The sequence below is a fragment of the Hyla sarda genome, chromosome 4, assembly GCF_029499605.1.
Source record: "Hyla sarda isolate aHylSar1 chromosome 4, aHylSar1.hap1, whole genome shotgun sequence".
Lineage (NCBI taxonomy): Eukaryota > Metazoa > Chordata > Amphibia > Anura > Hylidae > Hyla > Hyla sarda.
The window spans coordinates 275,981,310-276,000,254 of NC_079192.1; the positions used below are offsets into that span (position 1 = coordinate 275,981,310).

Sequence of the window (18,945 nt, forward strand, 5' to 3'; positions counted from 1 at the left end):
GAAGCAAACTCCATCATGGTCAGCAGGCAGTGAATATACTCCTAATACCTACAGACACGTCCACACTATTAGGTGTCATTAGACTTGTGGTAGTCAGCTAGTGTTACCCAGCATGCACAGCAGCTACAAGCTATCTGTATGATCAGTCATCCGTGTGTCTTCCAGCAGGGAAAGGGTGCCTCATGCAGGGGGCGTGGCCATGATCCACCCTGATAGGCACAGCATACTCCCGGGCTGCACACACAGTACAGCACGGCTCCATGGTGCTGTTTATGCCCGGCTGACTATGTGCCCACACTGACACCGTTCACCATTCCTCCAGGTGGCACACAATTCCTCCAGACACCATGCCGGGCAGCGACACGGGAATAGCCGTGGACAGGACTTACTCCGATCCCGAGAGACACCAGAGGACCAAGACCAGGGTGAGCGATCCATTCCTGTACCTGGTGCGGAACTGTGCATGCCAGGGCTGCTTCCTGCTGGGAGCTGTGGTTCTCTTGGAGTCAGATACACTGGGAGCTGCTGTATTGTGGTTTGGTATCGTGTACATGTGTTACTGCATTCCTCAGGCGCCATTTATTGTACGTATCGAAGTATAATGGTGCTATATCTAGAGGGTTTATGGCTGTGCTTCCTATATGGAGCACCTACCTATACATGGCTGGAGGGTTTATGGCTGTGCTTCCTATATGGAGCACCTACCTATACATGGCTGGAGGGTTTATGGCTGTGCTTCCTATATGGAGCACCTACCTATACATGACTGGAGGGTTTATGGCTGTGCTTCCTATATGGAGCACCTATCTATACATGGCTGGAGGGTTTATGGCTGTGCTTCCTATATGGAGCACCTACCTATACATGACTGGAGGGTTTATGGATGTGCTTCCTATATGGAGCACCTATCTATACATGGCTGGAGGGTTTATGGCTGTGCTTCCTATATGGAGCACCTACCTATACATGGCTGCAGGGTTTTTGGCTGTGCTTCCTATATGGAGTACCTACCTATACATGGCTGAAGGGTTTATGGATGTGCTTCCTATATGGTGCACCTACATATACATGGCTGCAGGGTTTTTGGCTGTGCTTCCTATATGGAGTACCTACCTATACATGGCTGCAGGGTTTTTGGCTGTGCTTCCTATATGGAGTACCTACCTATACATGGCTGGAGGGTTTATGGATGTGCGTCCTCTATGGACCCTATACATGGCTGGAGGGTTTATGGATGTGCGTCCTCTATGGACCCTATACATGGCTGGAGGGTTTATGGATGTGCGTCCTCTATGGACCCTATACGTGGCTGGACGGTTTATGGATGTGCGTCCTCTATGGACCCTATACGTGGCTGGAGGGTTTATGGATGTGCGTCCTCTATGGACCCTATACGTGGCTGGAGGGTTTATGGATGTGCGTCCTCTGTAGACCCTATACGTGGCTGGAGGGTTTATGGATGTGCGTCCTCTGTAGACCCTATACGTGGCTGGAGGGTTTATGGATGTGCGTCCTCTGTAGACCCTATACGTGGCTGGAGGGTTTATGGATCTGCGTCCTCTGTAGACCCTATACGTGGCTGGAGGGTTTATGGATGTGCGTCCTCTGTAGACCCTATACGTGGCTGGAGGGTTTATGGATGTGCGTCCTCTATGGACCCTATACGTGGCTGGAGGGTTTATGGATGTGCGTCCTCTGTAGACCCTATACGTGGCTGGAGGGTTTATGGATGTGCGTCCTCTGTAGACCCTATACGTGGCTGGAGGGTTTATGGATGTGCGTCCTCTGTAGACCCTATACTTGGCTGGAGGGTTTATGGATGTGCGTCCTCTGTAGACCCTATACTTGGCTGGAGGGTTTATGGATGTGCGTCCTCTGTAGACCCTATACGTGGCTGGAGGGTTTATGGATGTGCGTCCTCTGTAGACCGTATACATGGCTAGAAGATGTGTGTATGTGCTTCCTCTATAGGGCACTTATACATGGTTGGAAGGTTTATGTCTGTGCTGTCTCTATAGGGCACTTATACATGGCTGGAAGGTTTGTGTATGTGCTTCCTCTATAGGGCACTTATACATGGCTGGAAGGTTTATGTCTGTGCTATCTCTATAGGGCACTTATACATGGCTGGAGGGTTTATGTATGTTTTTTCTCTATAGGGCACTTATACATGGCTGGAAGGTTTATGTCTGTGCTTCCTCTATAGGGCACTTATACATGGCTGGAAGGTTTATGTCTGTGCTATCTCTATAGAGCACCTCTACATGTCTGGCCAGTGCCTGCAGGACAGTGTACATCCCAGTAAATGGAGGACTTGGCTCTTTAAGGCTTCTTTCTTACTGCTGTAAGCACACGGCAGTGTGACGGCCATTGGGGGAAGCCCGGGGAAATAGCGTTAGAAAAATTACTGCTTGTGCAGTCTTTTTCTCCCGCTATTACCATTAAAAAAAAAGACTTTTAACGGCCGTTCTCGACGGGGAGCAACGGCAGTGTGAAAGGGGCAGAAGGGGTTATCCACCATAAGGTGATTTTAGCACTTACCTACCAGACAGTAATGGACATGCTTAGGTAGGAAGGATCTGTGCTTATCTTTGGGTTAAATGGCTATGTTATGAGATTGCCATAAAGCTATGGGTTTCTTTTTGTGAACTGGCTTTTTCCTGTTGGAGTTTTCTCTTTTACTACAAATCCCATAATTCCACTTTTCTCCCTCCCACACATTAGCCACCCCACCCATTGAACCACAAACTAGCTGAATTCCATGTAAAAGACCAGTGCTTTCTATCCAGGGTGCCTCCAGCTGTTGCAAATTTCCTGTGGTCGCTCCACCCATTGAAGCAGAACAGGCTCCCTGTCATCACCTGACTAGTGATGTCAGGTTTCGGTCGCACTGCATCCTGGGAGTCATTTCATATGCTGTTAAAAATGAATATCCAGAGCAAAGATCACATAAGAATGCGAGACCAGCCATCAGAGACAGGTACAGACACTATATTATGAACTACACTAACTTTACAGCCCCTGTTTTGCAAAGGGTGTCACTGCGATGGTCTGGTCTGTCAGTTTTCTCCTCAGCCCGTAATGTTTGAGTTGATGATGTATGCCAGCCAGGACCATGTCGCATATATATCTGTATTCCCTGCCATGATGGCTCCCAATGGATCTGTTACACAATGTGTCACAGGATGGCACAAATACCAGATATTTACTGGTGTGATTTTGTTACAAATTTGCTAAATGTGTTCTACATGACAATAGCTTGGTTACATATCCCTGTTGGACTTGTTCAATGCTTATCATGGAATAGGCGTGTATTTTGGACTAACAAACACAATAACCCAGAGCCATAGCCCAGGGCAAAAAGATCCCTATATGGGGGAACCCCCCCCCCCCTTAAAAAGTAACTTTTTTTTGACCTATTAAAATAAGTATCGTCAGTGACACTAACTAAAAATGTTAAAAATACATGTAGTTGGCACTAGATAATAGTACAATGACGTGATGTCATGCCAAGCCCCCTCCATTCATGTCTATGGGAGGGGGCATGACAGCTTCTATGTAGCCGTCACACCTCCTCCCATAGACATGAATGGAGGGGGCGTAGTGGCTGTAATTGCCAGTCATCCGGCACGGAGTTTGCTCCGTGCGCGGGCGACTGGGGTGCCATGTCGCAGACCAGACATCTTATCCCCTAGGTGTAATGTTTCTGTTGTTAGTGTGAGAAGAACATTTTATGTCTTCCATTAGAACGGCGTTCATGCTGACCACTACGACATAGAAACAGAATGTGTCGACAGATATGAGCCATTTGGCCCATCTAGTTTGCCCAGTATTCTGAATACTTATGATTTGTCCTTGTCCCTACCTTTTTGAAATCAACTGGTACCAGACAGTTAAACAGATTTGTAAATTACGTCTATAAAAAAATCTTTATCCTTCTGTTACTTATAAGCTTCTGAATGCTCCACAGGAAGTTCTTTTCTTTTTGAATTTCCTTTTTGTCTGACCACAGTGTTCTCTGCTGACACCCCTGTCCATTTTAGGAACTGCACAGAGTAGAAGCAAATCCCCATAGCAAACCTATCCTGCTCCGGACAGTTCCTAAAATGGGCAGAGGTGTCAGACAGAAAGGAAATTCAAAAAGAAAAGAACTTCCTGTGGAGCATACAGAAACCTATAAGTACTAGAATTACTTTTTTTTTTTTTTTAATAGAAGTAATTTACGAATCTGTTTAACGTTGTGTCATCAGTTTATTAAAAAAAAAAAGGTTTTCCAGTGGAGTACTCCTTTAAGTGCCTAACCCATACGCCTGTATGGATGTTGAGCCAAACCCTGTTCCCATAACCAAAAATAATGGCCAACCCCTGCCTCTAAATTGATATAGTAGTCTTAAATTCTGACCATAATACTAAAGTCTGTCTTCTCCACATCTGCTGTGCAGTTGCATGCAATGTATTGGGAGAGATTTATTAGTACTGCGCAAGTACATCGCGCTTCAGGGTATTATCAGAATGTGCAACGTAGCATGCACACTAGTTGTGGAATAGGATAGACCTAGCAATACCAGGTTGAACTTTGTGCTTTTCATTGCCAGTTCTCTCACCAGAAAAGTCACATCTGGCGTCCCTTGAAATTCACCTACAGAAAACCCAGTTGTGGTTTGAGTCAAAGGGATGGGCCGAATGCATATGGTATTCAGTATGAAAGTTTAATGCAGCAGAAGACTGGCATCATTGCTTCGAAAATCTTTTACTTTTTAGCTGGCAGCTATTTGTAGGTTAGAGGCGGTCTGGATTATTGTTTAGTGGGCATACATTATGGCTTCGGAAGATTGTTGGTGTATGATGGCTCTGCACAACTTGTAGGTTATATGGAGCTGTAATGTGTACTTTCATGTGGAGGAGCACTTACAAATATTGGTTAAAGGTAGGGTCACACAGCTTATTTTACGCTGCGTATTTTAGTGCCAGCACAGAAATATGTAGCGTAAAATACACTGCATACACAATACATGTGACCCTACCCTAAGGGTAGCAACATCAGCTGCAGAAAATACGTAGCAAAGTACGGTACGTGTGACCCTACCCTAATACATTTTTAGTGTCTGAATGGAGTAATAACATTGGTCAGTTGATCACCAGGGCAGATCTAGTGCAATATAGACAACCCCTTTGGATTTGGAATTGCGCCTTTTAAAGGGGTACTCGGTGGGAAAACAATTTTTTTTCCAATCAACTGGTGGCAGAAAGTTAAACAGTTTTGTAAATTACTAACCTACAACTCCTAGCAGTTACACCACCTATACAATGAGTGTCAGTATAAAACCATACTAAACCTATGGTCCAACACTACACAAAAGTACCAAAATATCAATGAATATCCAAAATGATGCAAAACTTTTATTGATAGCCACATAAATAACATGTACAACAGGACCCTCCCATTAAAAACAACCCACCCTTAAAATAGAAACACCCACAACAAGGTCCGACAAAAACCAGTCCTAACCTTTATATATAGTACCTTGAAGTCTATATGTAATGAGTTCATAAATTACTTGGTCACATGGTATTACCTGAAGTGGTCATGCTGGACTTAACCAAAATCAGCTGCTCCCCACCACCCCCTCGACACGTGTTTCGCTGTCTTCCTCAGGAGGTGGAGAACAATAGTATGCAGCGTCCTTTTATATCCCCGTACCGCTATCGGCCCATGCGTCTGGTCCATGCATCTATATGCCTATACAATCAATTATACCATCAAAATAGTGTATAATAATCCAGGTAATATTATATTAAATCCCCAATATTGTGGACAATGTGATATACTTAATGTAAATACAATACAAAATGCTCCATAATATATACTACTAAATAATCCCCAATGTAATTACAACATAATCAGATACATACCTATCATACAAACCTATAAAGTATTATACACAAAATATATATCAAGTGATAATTAATATATCATTGCTAATTTCTATGTGTAACACAATACCACCACTACCCCCCTCCCTCCCCTAGTGTGATGCCTCCGTGTATTAGAACATAATTGTGATTAGGATGGTCATAAGACCAATAGTAGAAGTGACCGCGTAAACACCATCCCCAACAGATTTGTAAATTACTTCTATTGAAAAATCTTAATCCTTACAGTACTTATCATCTGCTGTATACTACAGAGGAAGTTTTAAAGTTCTTTTGTCTGACCACAGTGTTCTATGCTGACACTTCTATCCCGCTCTGGAAAGTTCCTGACATGGATAGGTTTGCTATGGGGATTTGCTCCTACTCTGGACGGTTCCTGACATGGACAGAGGTGTCAGAAAGAAAATAACTACTAAACTTCCTCAGCAGCTGATAAGTACTGGAAGGATAAAGATTTTTAGATAGAAGTAATTTACAAATCTGTTTCAACTTTCTGGCACCAGTTGATTAAAAAAAAAAAAAAGTTTGCCACTGGAGTACCCCTTTATAGATGAAGTGATGTCAGAGTTTTTGGGAAATTCAGTTTTTTGTTTTTTAAGACAAGTGAGGCTGTGTTCACATCACCTTTTAAGGTTGCGTTAGGGGCCTCTGTGGCAGAATCTGTTCATTTAACTGGACAAAAAAGTACTTTATTTTTGTCCAGGTAAAATTTTGCAAAAGAACTGATTAGTGCTGGGCGGTATACCGGTTCATACCGAATACCAAAGTTTTTTTCCTGCACGATTATGAATTTTTCCATACTGCAATACCGGTTGGACCCCCCCTTTGAATGAATTATCTGCCGCAGAGGCTGTCCCCCACATTGGGGAGTCCGATCACCGTCTGAGGCGGGACATTGCTGCCACCGGTGATATGCTGATGGCTCTGTGACGTTACATCCCCAGGACCGCAGCTGAGGGACCTTTAGGCTGATAATGGGGAACGTCGGAAGGTGAGTTAAAGTTTTTGTTCATTTCTGCATCCCGGGCACAGGATAGTACAGTACAGCGCAATGGCTAATAATTATTGGGGGGGAAGAGAGAAGCAGCGCTCGCAAGTGACATATGATTAGTTCCCCGATGGGGGGCACAGCGCAGCGCTGGGCTGATAATTCATGTGGGGGTGGGGAAGAGAAGCAGCGACCACGGGTTACATAATTTGGGGGTCGAGGGGTGGAAAATACCGTTAAATACTGTGGAACCGCCATAACATACAAAAAATACTGTGATACACATTTTTGGTCATACCGCCCAGCTCTAGAACTGACACAAAAAATCGACTGGTCCCCTTTAAAGTCAGCGGTGTCTGACGTGATCTGTTGATCTCCGGTGTGCCGTAGACATGCCCACTTCCATTTGAGTTGTCAAATAGTATATGCAACTGAGGCCCGAATGGAAGCTCTGACGCAGGTGTGAACCTAGACACGACTTAAGTTTCTTAATTTTGCTCTGCCCTCTTCTGGCTTCATTGTTTCACAGGCAAGTTAGTTGAATGGGACTGAGGTGCAATAACAGCCACAAGCACATGTATGGCGCTGTGCCTGGTAATGAAGCCTTCAGTCTGATTGCACAGGTGCTGGGAGTTGAAGCCCTATGGGATCTATTATTGATGACCTATCCTAAGAAGTCCCAGAAAGTCTTTTTATTCTGCTAATAGACAGGCAGGGCAGTGGCAGCGAGCCTTCATAGGTGTGTACTGAGCTTCAATTCCAGTATCAACAATATATTATGTAGTTGCTGTACATGTTTGCCTAGCTAATTTTTTATAGCTCCTCTACTGAGCTAATATTACGTGACTTGGGGCTTGTTTATTTGGCAGTATCAGTGTCCATATTTCATCCTCATTTTTTGGACATAGTTCGGGATGGATCTTAACAGGAAAAAGGTCTTTCATTTAATAATTGAATATGGAGTAAACCTGGTTATGCTTTTGACTTTTTTTTTTTTTTTAAAGGGGAAGTAGTATCAGAAAGCAGCCTACTTTATAAATAAAGCTTTTGTTAAACATATTTAAGAATCGTTGGTATTTTTGTTTTTCTTTCTATTTTTACTATCTATACATTATGAAATAATTCTGAAATCTCACAGTATCCATTCTTGCCGCTAAGCCTTAAAATTAGAATCAACTTCCTGCTCTGTCTGTGAAGATGCGGAGGAGGAGGCTGCTGGAGAGTAATCTGTACAGAATTGCAGTGACAAGCGACACCAATAGATAAAGGACAACAGACGAAGCTTATAGCTCAACCTCTCTCTCCCTGTGGAATGTCCTCTTTAAAGGTCACAGAGTATGTCCAGTAATGTTTCCCATTAATGTCAATGGAACAGCTTCTGTCTATTGTTGCCTACGGGCTTGCTGTGAAGAAATTCTTTAAATGTTGTTTAAAACAGCTATTGCTATGAGAAAATAGAAGCTGATTAGAAAAAGAACACGTTTCAATATCTGTTTCTAATCAGGAAAATAATCTAGGCAATACATTCCCTATATTGAGTATTTACGGGGGCAAGGTGTCTCATCTGCTCCTAATGACTCAGAGCTTCAGCATGCTGGTATTTTTTTTTTTCTCCATTTGAAACTGCATGTCTACATAGAGCCACATATACCAACAGTGAATGGGAAATGTCAAGAATAGACTTGAAAGAGTATTACCCTGGAGGGATGCTTGCTTATATATTCCAGGAATTTGCTAGTCTTTCCTGTGCTTAAGGGGGTTGTGTCCAGTCCTCTACACTACCTTGGTCATTCATGTTATCCTTGGTGTTTTCAAGTCTTTCCAGTCCGCCAGAAGCACAATTGGGGAGATTTATCAAAACCTGTGTTAAAGAGTGGTGCAGTTGCCCATAGCAACCAATCAGATTGCTTCTTTAATTTTTATGGGCTCTGTCAGATACAAAAACTTTTGATATGTTGTAAAGCATGCAAAGCCAATAGGTTTTGCAATTGCTTTCATTAGAAAATTTTCGGTATTTCATACTGAAAAACCCAGTCAAACAACTGCCCCCCCACCTGCTTGGAGACCTACTAGTCCTGCTGTGTCCATGAGTCATAACCTATGTCATGGACACACTTCCTTGATTGACAGCTGTGAGTGAAGGGCTCATAGCTGGAGGAAAAATCCTCCCACTGTCAGCTTGTGTCCCGCTACTGTCAGTGAGGACAAGCTGGGAGTTGTAGTTTTCCTAATGCTAGGGGAGATGTGAACAGATAGCATACTGAGGGAGGGGGCAGAGATGTCCTTTTGAGAGGAATTCAGACTAGTGAGCTAAATTAAAAGTGTAATAAAAATAAATAAATACAGGAGCTAGACACATAAAAATTAGATGTACATGGTCAGGATTAGGTACTGAGTGATATATAAAAAACATTTTTTAGTTGGATCTGACCGGTACGCTTTAAGGATCAAGCCCAATATGACCTTTAAGGACCAGGCTAATTTTAATTTTTTCCTCCTCCCCTTCAAAAAATCATAAACCAAAAAATATATATTTGTGCAGTGGAAAAAAAACAAGCCATTTTGTAACTTGGGGCCTTCAGTTTCTACACAGTGCAATTTCTGTAAAAATGACACCACCATATCTTCTGTGGGTCCAAATGGTCACAAGGATACCCAATTTATATAGGATTTTATTTTACTACTTTAAAAAAAATTATAACTACATGCACCAAAATGTGTATGTTTTTAAAATTGTCATCTTCTGACCCCTATAACTTTTTATTTTAATTTTAATTCTGCATACAGGGTGTTATGAGGGCAAATTTTTTTGCATCGTGGTCTGTAGTTTTTATCGGTACCATTTTTGTTTTGATGGGACTTTTTGATCACTGTTTTTATTTTTTATGGTTTATTAAGTGATCAAAAATGCGCAATTATTATTTTCTTTTTTTTTTACGTTTTACATGTCGACCATGCGGTTTAGCGAACTTATAAATTAATATTATTATTAGCAAGAAAGATGTTCGGGAGGCACTCACCAGTATAGTGAAACGGCAATTTCTTTATTGTTCGTGCATTAAAAGCTGCTTATAGGAGAAGCATGCCACGAGAAACACCTCTCGTAACTACAGCTGTTTCACTCCGCCATGGAGTTTTATAGGGTTAAGTAACCTGATGAAACTCCATGGCGGAGTGAAGAAGCTGTAGTTAAGAGAGGTGTTGCTCGTGGTGTCCTTCTCCTGTAAGCAGCTTTTAATTTACTAACAATAAAGAAATTGCCGTTTCACTATACTGGTGAGTGCCTCCCGAACATCTTTTTTGCTAATGCTTTGATTTTATTGCCTTCATTTGGGATTTGAGAACCTCCATGTTTGGTTTCAAGTCTTTCTGCCACACCAGTGCTTTCCTATATGGACTTGCTGGTTCATCACACATGCTAGATAGTAGGGATGTAAGAAAAAATCGATTTGCGCGATTATCGCGACTTTTCATTTGGTGATACTGAATCGATTCAAAATATTTTTGAATCGATCCTTTTAGGGATGTGGGATTTGTATCTCCTGACGCCCGGAACAGCATGTCCCGGGCGTCAGGAGATACAAATTGCACAATTGTGGAGCCGGGCAGGCCGGGTCTGACGCGGCAGCGCTCTGGGTGTATGGAGCGGGCTCCGACTCGTGCCCGCTCCGTACTCTGCGGCCCCGGCTGAATTCAGTAGCTGGGGGCCGCTGATGCATCACCGCCGCTAATATCCAGCATGCGGCGCTCAGAAGGGTGTATGGAGCGGGCTCCGGACTCCTGCCCCCCGCTCCATACTCTGCAGTCCCCAGCTGTTCTCAGTAGCCGGGGGCCGCCACTAATAGCCAGCATGCGGCGATCGCCGCTGTTAAAGCTGACAGCGGCGTCTAAAGGGATCTTTGAATGCTCCCTGGTGGGGTGGATTGAAACCCCCCCCCCCCGTAACACGATCGCAGGGGGGCGATCCACTATAGAGGTAGCCGGAGAGCTTGCCCCTGCTTCCTGCTGTCCCGTGGCTCTGTCATTGATAGAGCTTGGCTTGATCAGGCTCTATCAATGGATCGCAGATCAATGGAGTTCAATAGAACGCTATTCATCTGTCTGAGGAATCTAATGATTCCTCCTAAAAGTCTAATAAAGTGTATAAAAAAAAAAAAAAAAAAAGTTTTAATAAAAGTGTAAAAGACATTGTTTTTGAGACAGAATCGGGATATATCGCGATGTATCGTCACCTAGACGGTATCGGGATATATTGAATCGCCACACTGGTATCGCGATTTGAATCGTATTGCCAAATTCTTGCCGATTCACACCCCTACTAGATAGGTTGTGCCGATACCTGTATCTACAATATTTTATTTCTTATAATTTAATAGTTTGGACATTTATGAATGTAGTGGTACTACATAGGATTTTTATTAAAATATTTTTATAAATACATTTTTTTTTTTTTTTATAGCCCCCCACAGGGGCTACAACATGCAATATTTTGATTGGTTACACTGATCAATGCTTTTCCATAGCATAGCATTGATCAGTGTTCACAGCGCTCTGCTGCTCTAGGCAGACTTAGAGCAGCAGATCGTCAAACCGACGAGGAGGAGGCAGGTGAGGCCCCTCCCGTCATCCAGTCAGCTGATTCGGACCTGTGATTTCACCGCACCGTTCATTAACCCTGCACTTTAGACTCTGCAATCAACTTTGATCACAGCCTCTAAAGGGTTAATGTCGGGCATCGGTCCGATTGGCGGTGCCCAGCATTAGCAGTGGGTCCTGGCTGCCTGTAGCAACCGGGACCCACCAGTTTTAACCCATTCTCCGCTCTTGAGGACTGTTTAAACCCCGTTGTCCTTAAGTACCAGGACTTCAGGGTATACCTGTACGCCCTTGGTCCTGGACAGGTTAAAGAGCCCTGTCAATAATGAAATAAGCAATCTGTTGCTATGGGCAACTGCAGTACTCTTCCTCCACACAGGTTTTGATAAATCTCCCCCTGTGTGTTGACAAATGACAAAGAAAAAGGAGAGTCTGGTATATAAGTAACACAATATGATCCCTGTTGCCCTTTAGAGTTACCAGCCAATTTACACTACTAGGGTTTGTGTGTGAACCAGATGTTGCTTTATTTAAAAACTGCAATGTTACCAGCAAACTTCAGAACTCTCCAGCGCTTTGTTGCCATCCATTTCTGGGTGCTTTTTGACGTATGTTTGGGGTCATTGTCCTGCTGGAAGACCCAAGATCTTGAACGCAAACCCAGCTTTCTGACACTGGTCTGTACAGTATGCCTTGCACACATTCAAGGCACCCAGTGCCAGAGACAGCAAAGCAACCACAAAACATCATTGAACCTCTACCATATTTCATTGTAGGTACTGTGTTCTTTTCTTTATAGGCCTCATATCATTTTCGGTAAACAGTAGAATAGCTCTCTCTTGGTCTCATCTGTCCACAAGATGTTTTCCCAGAAGGATTTTGGCTTATTCAAGTTCATTTTGGCAAAATGTAGTCTTGCTTTTATTTGTCTCTGTGTCAGTAGTGGGGTCCTCCTGGGTCTCCTGCCATAGTGTTTCATTTCATTTAAATGTCGACGGATAGTTTGCGCTGACACTGATGCTCCCTGAGCCTGCAGGACAGTTTGAATATCTGTGGAACTTGTTTGGGGCTGCTTATCCACTATCCTGTGTACACGTTTCAAAAAAATGTTCTCTTCTGTCCACACCCAAGGAGATTAGCTACAGTGCCATGGGTTGCAAACGTCTTCATAATGTTGCGCACTGTGGACAAAGGCAAATCTAGATCTCTGGAGATGGATTTGTAACCTTGAGATGATTGATATTTTTCCACAATTTTGGTTCTCAAGTCCTCAGACAGTTCTCTTCTCCTCTTTCTGTTGTCCATGCTTAGTGTGGCACACACAGACACACAATGCAAAGACTAAGTGAACTTCTCTCCATTTTATCTGCTTTCAGGTGTGATTTTATTTATTTTATATATTGCCCACACCTGTTACTTGCCCCATGTGAGTTTAAAGGAGCCTCACATGCTTGAATACACACAAAGGGAATAAACGTGTACAGCAAAACGTTACTGCAACCCTTTTTTTGTGAGAAAAAATTCATGGGTGCCAACATTTACGGCCATGACTGTATGTACATTCATTCAGTAAATTTTTTCCAAAATTGTAATTTTTTTTTATTTTTTTTTATATTTTTTTTTTTTTTTGTTTAGGGCATAGTTCCTATAGAACAGATTTTTTTTCCACTGCAGGTTTAAAATCGGCATTCAGAAACAGCGGATGTGTCACTTTTTGACACAGAAACTAGTGTCACCTAGATGTTGGTCTGTCACACTGAATGGGGCTATGGGGTCTTACTATGTGTCATACTAGCTCCAATCTGTTACTGGGATTCAAGGGTATACCTTAAATTTCTTTCCCATTCTTGCCTTTGGGAAAAAGAAGAAGAAAAATTCAGCCTTATTTTGTCAAATTCTGTCATTGGCTTGAGTCGGTGGGTGACAAAAAACAGTTGCGTCTGAAGGTAAGTGATGGCTTAATTTCCTCCCATTGTAATCTCGGGGGATTTTGACATGAGTCTTTCCAGCTCCACATGCTCATTTTGCTGATCTACATGAACATTTATTGGATAAGTGAAGGTTTAATGAGTTGATAAAAGCCAGTGCCGCGCACGTGACGTATATACCCATCACAATGAACGCAGATGGGTTTCTAAAAGCCAGCTCTTTGTTATGACACATCGCCTCTTAAACTTCTGAGACAGGTGTATGATGCATCTTTCTCCAGTGCTAATAATACACAGGCTGTGCCTTTCTGTCTCCGCGATATTATTGTCAGCAGCTATAAATGCACGTCAGGATCCCTGGAGTTTATAACTGAAGGCAATGTGATCATTGGAAGCTTACATATACTATGTGGCATTATCCCTCTGACAACGTTGCACCATTTTATGATGTTGCCAGAGCGACAGGAAAACCCACTATTGTTTGGTCTTGTCTTCTATCTGAATGCATGGTGACGATCCAGCTGCATCCTTATACGAGGTTATGTTTGCAGAGTAAAGCGGGCAACAGGTCAGATGGTGGTGTTTGCCCTGGCATTGACTCTATTGTAATACTCGCTTTCTATTACAATGCAGGGGGAAATCTATAGCAGGTATAATCTGATTGTGTTGGTAGCGATCTGCAGTATCGGAGGTGAGACTATTGGGGTTCTTCTAGGTAAGTGATTGGGCTTTGAGTCACAATGTAGGAGATGATATGCGGCTGCTATTAAAACCATTGAAATGCAGGTACAAGAATGGAGATTTGAGGCAGCCCACATAAGTGGACGTATTGTAATGTAACAAAGAAAAAACCTTGAGATTTATGACTAGAGATGAGCGAACTTACAGTAAATTCGATTCGTTACGAACTTTTCAGCTTGGCAGTTGATGACTTTTCCTGCATAAATGAGTTCAGCTTTCAGGTGCTCTGGTGGGCTTGAGACTCCTTCCTAGGACTGTATCCACCTTTTCCAGCCCACTGGAGCACCTGAAGGCTGAACTAATTTACGCAGAATAAGTCATCAACTGCCGAGCCGAGAAGTTTGTGACGAATCGAATTTACTGTAAGTTCGCTCATCTCTATTTGTGACGTTGCTTTTTATCAGTGGTCTCAAACTTGCGGACCTCCAGATGTTGCAAAACTACAACTCCCAGAATGCCCGGACAGCCGTTGGCTGTCCGGGCATTCTGGGAGTTGTAGTTCTGCAACATCTGGAGGTCCGCAGGTTGCAGACCACTGCTTTTATATGATCCATGCATCTGAACGCTCTTCACTTTCAGAGTCTAGCCCTAAGCCTTCCAGATCTGCATCTGCGTATAGTAGTATGATGAATGTCATGTCAGTCAGAAAAAATGCTGAATAATGGGTTAACTCTGCCAGCCTTTTCTCAAGTCCTCTATTTGCAAGTCCAAACAGCGCAAGCTTGTGTCACATGTTCTGTATAGACTTTGATCAGCTGATAGCAGCCATTTATAGATGAAATATGGCAGAAGTCAGAGGGTATGCCTTGAATTTCTGCTGCATATGTTGTGTATTTTTCCAAAAGAAAAATATATGCCATCCGAACAGTGATTTAAGGGTACTCCACTGTAAATCAATTGATGACAAAGATTTGTAAATTACTTCTATTAAAAAAATTGTAATCCTTGTAGTACTTATAAGCTTCTGTATGCCCCACAGGAAGTTCTTTTCACTTTGAATTTCTTTTCTGTCTGACCACAGTGCTCTCTGCTGACACCTCTGTCCATGTCAGGAACTGTCCAGAGCAGGAGAGGTTTTCTATAGGGATTAGCTCATACTCTGGACAGTTCCCAAAATGAACAGAGGTGTCAGATAGAAAAGAAATTTAAAAACGAAATGAACTTCCTGTGGAGCATACAGAAGCTTAGAAGTACTAGAAGGATTACGATTTTTTAATAGAAGTAATTTACAAATTTGTTTAACTTTCTGGTACCAGTTGATTACATTTTTCCAGCGGAGCACCCCTTTAGGCTAAAACACATACATAGGCAAAAACACAGCAATAAGGTCTCTTTCACAATGCCACAAATCAAAACAAATTCACTGTAGTGTTAAGTAAGCAGCTGGTTGCTTAAAAAAATGCACAAAATGCTACACATAAGAAAACAAAAAAAAAAACTACCAGGAGTAGTTTGCTTAGGCTGCTTTCAAACTGTGAAATAGTTCCGTTTAGGAACTTCCGCCAGAAGTTCCGTCACTATATCGACGAAACCCGGCCGTTGCAAAACCCCTGACGGCCGTGACTAAATTGCATTGCAGCCTATGGGGTTTTGTAACTGCCCGTTTGCACCCGCATATGCCCGTAATTCATTACGGGCGTTATATAGTGACGGGACACCGTGGCGGAAAATTTACTGCATGCACGATGTCCGGTCACTGCAAAATGCCCGTAATGCATTACGGGCATATGCGGGTGCAAACGGGCTGTTACAAAATCCCATAGGCTGCAATGCAATTTAGTCACGGCCGTCAGGGGTTTTGTAACGGCCGGGTTTCGCCGATATAGTGATGGAACTTCTGGCTGAAGTTCCTATACGGAACTATTTCACAGTGTGAAAGCAGCCTTACAGTTTTTATTTTACTGCAGTGTTACCACAAGGTGGTTGTTTGTTTATTTTTTTTTTTAGTTTTATTTATTTATTTTTAAAGAGAAATTTTTTTTTACATACAGCGTTTGGTGGAAAAACAGAAAAAAAAACTCCTGAGATATATACTGTATGCCTGCCTCTATAAAGTTGAACGTACATATACGTTCGGCCAACAGTTATTTCTCCTGGCCTTCCCATATGCCGGAAGGTTTATGTTTTCTAAATGGAAAGGGGAGGGTTAAGTCACAGACATACATTAAAGGGAACTCCAATGACCAGCATTCGGAACTAAATGTTCCAAATGCTTTTTTCACGCTGCGGTGGTCAGCCACGCCCCTTGTGATGTCATAACCACTTCCCCTCAATGCAAGTCTATGGGAGGAGGCGTGGTGACCGTCATGCCCCCACCCATAGACTTGCATTGAGGGGGCGTGGCCGACCCCCGCAGTGCGAAAACAGCATTCAGAACATTTAGTTTGGAACGCTGCCTAGTGAAGTACAAGTGTTACCAGATGCTGCATAATCTTTTGCATACAGCTAAATTAAATGTACTGTAACAGACAAAAACGTAGTGTGAACTCCGACAGTCATCCAGCCAACTTTTGTTTGGGTTATCCAGTATAAGATTAGCATAAATGATTAGTTCGAAAATCAGCTCCACTTTTGTCCAGTTTGTGTGGTATTTCAGCTCAGTACCATTGAAATAAATGGAGCTGAGTTGTAATACTATGCACCTAAGGGCAGGTGTGGCGCAATTTTTTTTTCTTATCATTGAGAACCCCTTTAGGCTATGTTCACACGTTCCGAATTTTTCCCATGAAGGGTTTTCTGCTGAGAAAATGACACCAATGTGTTGTGAATGATGCCCTATGCTGCACCTATACTGTATCTCATGGACACTGTAATACTAGCCCTTTAATAGATCTGACAATGCTTGTTTCATAGACAATTGATGTCATTGTGACAAATCTGGCAGGAAGAAACTATTTCGAACCACATTGAGCTAGAACACATTCCTACTCCCTCCATGTGGACAGAGAGGAATTGATTTTCTTATTCGCTGTTATGTCAGTGAAATTGCTTTAGGAGGGTTATAAGGACTCGTGCACACTGGTCCTTCAAATTGCAGGTGACATCAATTCGATCACACATTAAGGCTTGTCCCCTGCCCCTCGCCTCCCCCAGCAGCAGTCATTTCTAGTCCCGCTATGTGCAGTGGCGAGGTTCTCTATCCAGTCCAACCTTATTTTGTGCTGGTGTTTTCAGACACTAGTGCATGATCATTCAATGATCTCTTCCCGCCTTAGATATGTAAGGCTGCTTTCACACTATAAAATTCATCCGTTTTAAAGATCCGTTTGATGTTCTGTTATGAAAACCCTGAAAATCGTCCATTAAACGTCCGTTACAAAATCCCATACGGCCGTTGTCAAAATCCCATAGACTATAATAGGATTTTCTATTATCCGTTTTAATCCGTTATAGTCTGTTTTTAATAACGGCCGCTATTTTGTGACGGGAGAATGAACGGAAGAAATAGTGCATGCATTTCTCCCTTTACTATCTTCTGTCACAAAATAACGGCCGTTATTAATAACGGGCTGATTACGGGTTAAAACGGATAATACAAAATCCTATTATAGTCTATGAGATTTTGTAACGGACGTTTAATGGCCGATTTTCATGGTTTTCATAACAAACATCAAACGGATCTTTAAAACGGATGAATTTTATAGTGTTACTGCTGTTATCTACCGCTATACTGATACCAACAGTGTTACAAAATGCTCCTTCTCCATTCTGGAATGTTCAGTTCCAGTTTTCTAAATGTGTGTAAAATCGTGTGCACGTGATGCAGCCATAAGCTGTGCAGTTTATAGAGCATATTGCATTTTGGCTTAACAGCTTCATGCTCTATTTTTCTTGGATCCTGTCATGGATTTTGATAACCACAGCAAATAAAACCTACAATAGCAGTTTTATTCAGGGCATCTATACAATAGTGGCACAGATTCCTGCTGTGCTTCTTTAAGGTCTTGCTCAGACAAGCGGATTTATTTGCAGGTTTTTTTCTGCGTGCTTGAAAGGGGGGCGGGCTTTCCACTGCGGAAAATCCGCTGCAAGCCCCATTAAAGTCAATTGGGTCTGCGGTGGATTTTCCTCCGGTGGAAATTCCGAAGCCAAAAATATGCTGCGGGGAGCCATCCTCCTTTCATACACGCAGCTGGAAACCCACAAGTAAATCCGCTCATGTGAATGAGCCTGTAGGGTACGTTCACATGTGCGTATTTTCTGCAGCAGATCTGCTCATTGATTGCCCAGATTTTGCTGCCCATTGACCATAATGGGTAACAAAATCTCCTGAAGCAGATCTGCAGCAGAAAATAAGCATGTGTGAGCATACCCGAAGGGTATTTTATGCTGCGGATCTGCCACTGAAGGACCACTGTATGGTGTCTTGACATGTGCCTGCTTGGAGCAGACACACTGCGATGTGCGAGACGCAGCGAGCATGCGCAGTATACTCTCACGTTGCAGCAGCTCTCTGTCTAGCTCATAGAGCAGGGGGAGAGGCCACGATGTGTGCGAGTACACCACGCATGTGCTGTGACTCGCAAATCGCTTCAGTGTGTCTGCTCATAGCGGTGTATTGCTGCACCAATCAGGCACATGTAAAGGCACCATACAGCGGGTCCTTCAGCGGTGGATCTGCAGCATAAAATACACTGGGGATCCACTTGTCTGAACGTACCCTATGGGTACATTTACACGTACAGGATCTGCTGCATATTTTGTGTAGCTGATTCTGCTGTCCATTGAAGTTTTAATGGGTAGCAAAATCGGCTACAA

The 18,945-nt window shown here is 42.9% G+C and overlaps 1 protein-coding gene across 1 annotated transcript in view; it reads left to right on the forward strand.

The window, feature by feature from the left end:
• Window positions 1–213: 213 nt before the first annotated feature.
• TMCC3 (transmembrane and coiled-coil domain family 3) overlaps window positions 214–18,945 on the forward strand; it is an 87,055-nt gene continuing 68,323 nt past the window's right edge. The window contains exon 1 of the mRNA XM_056574325.1: window positions 214–425. Within this exon, the coding sequence (XP_056430300.1) occupies window positions 348–425 (78 nt within the window). The 5' untranslated portion in view covers window positions 214–347. The remainder of the gene's footprint in view (window positions 426–18,945) is intronic.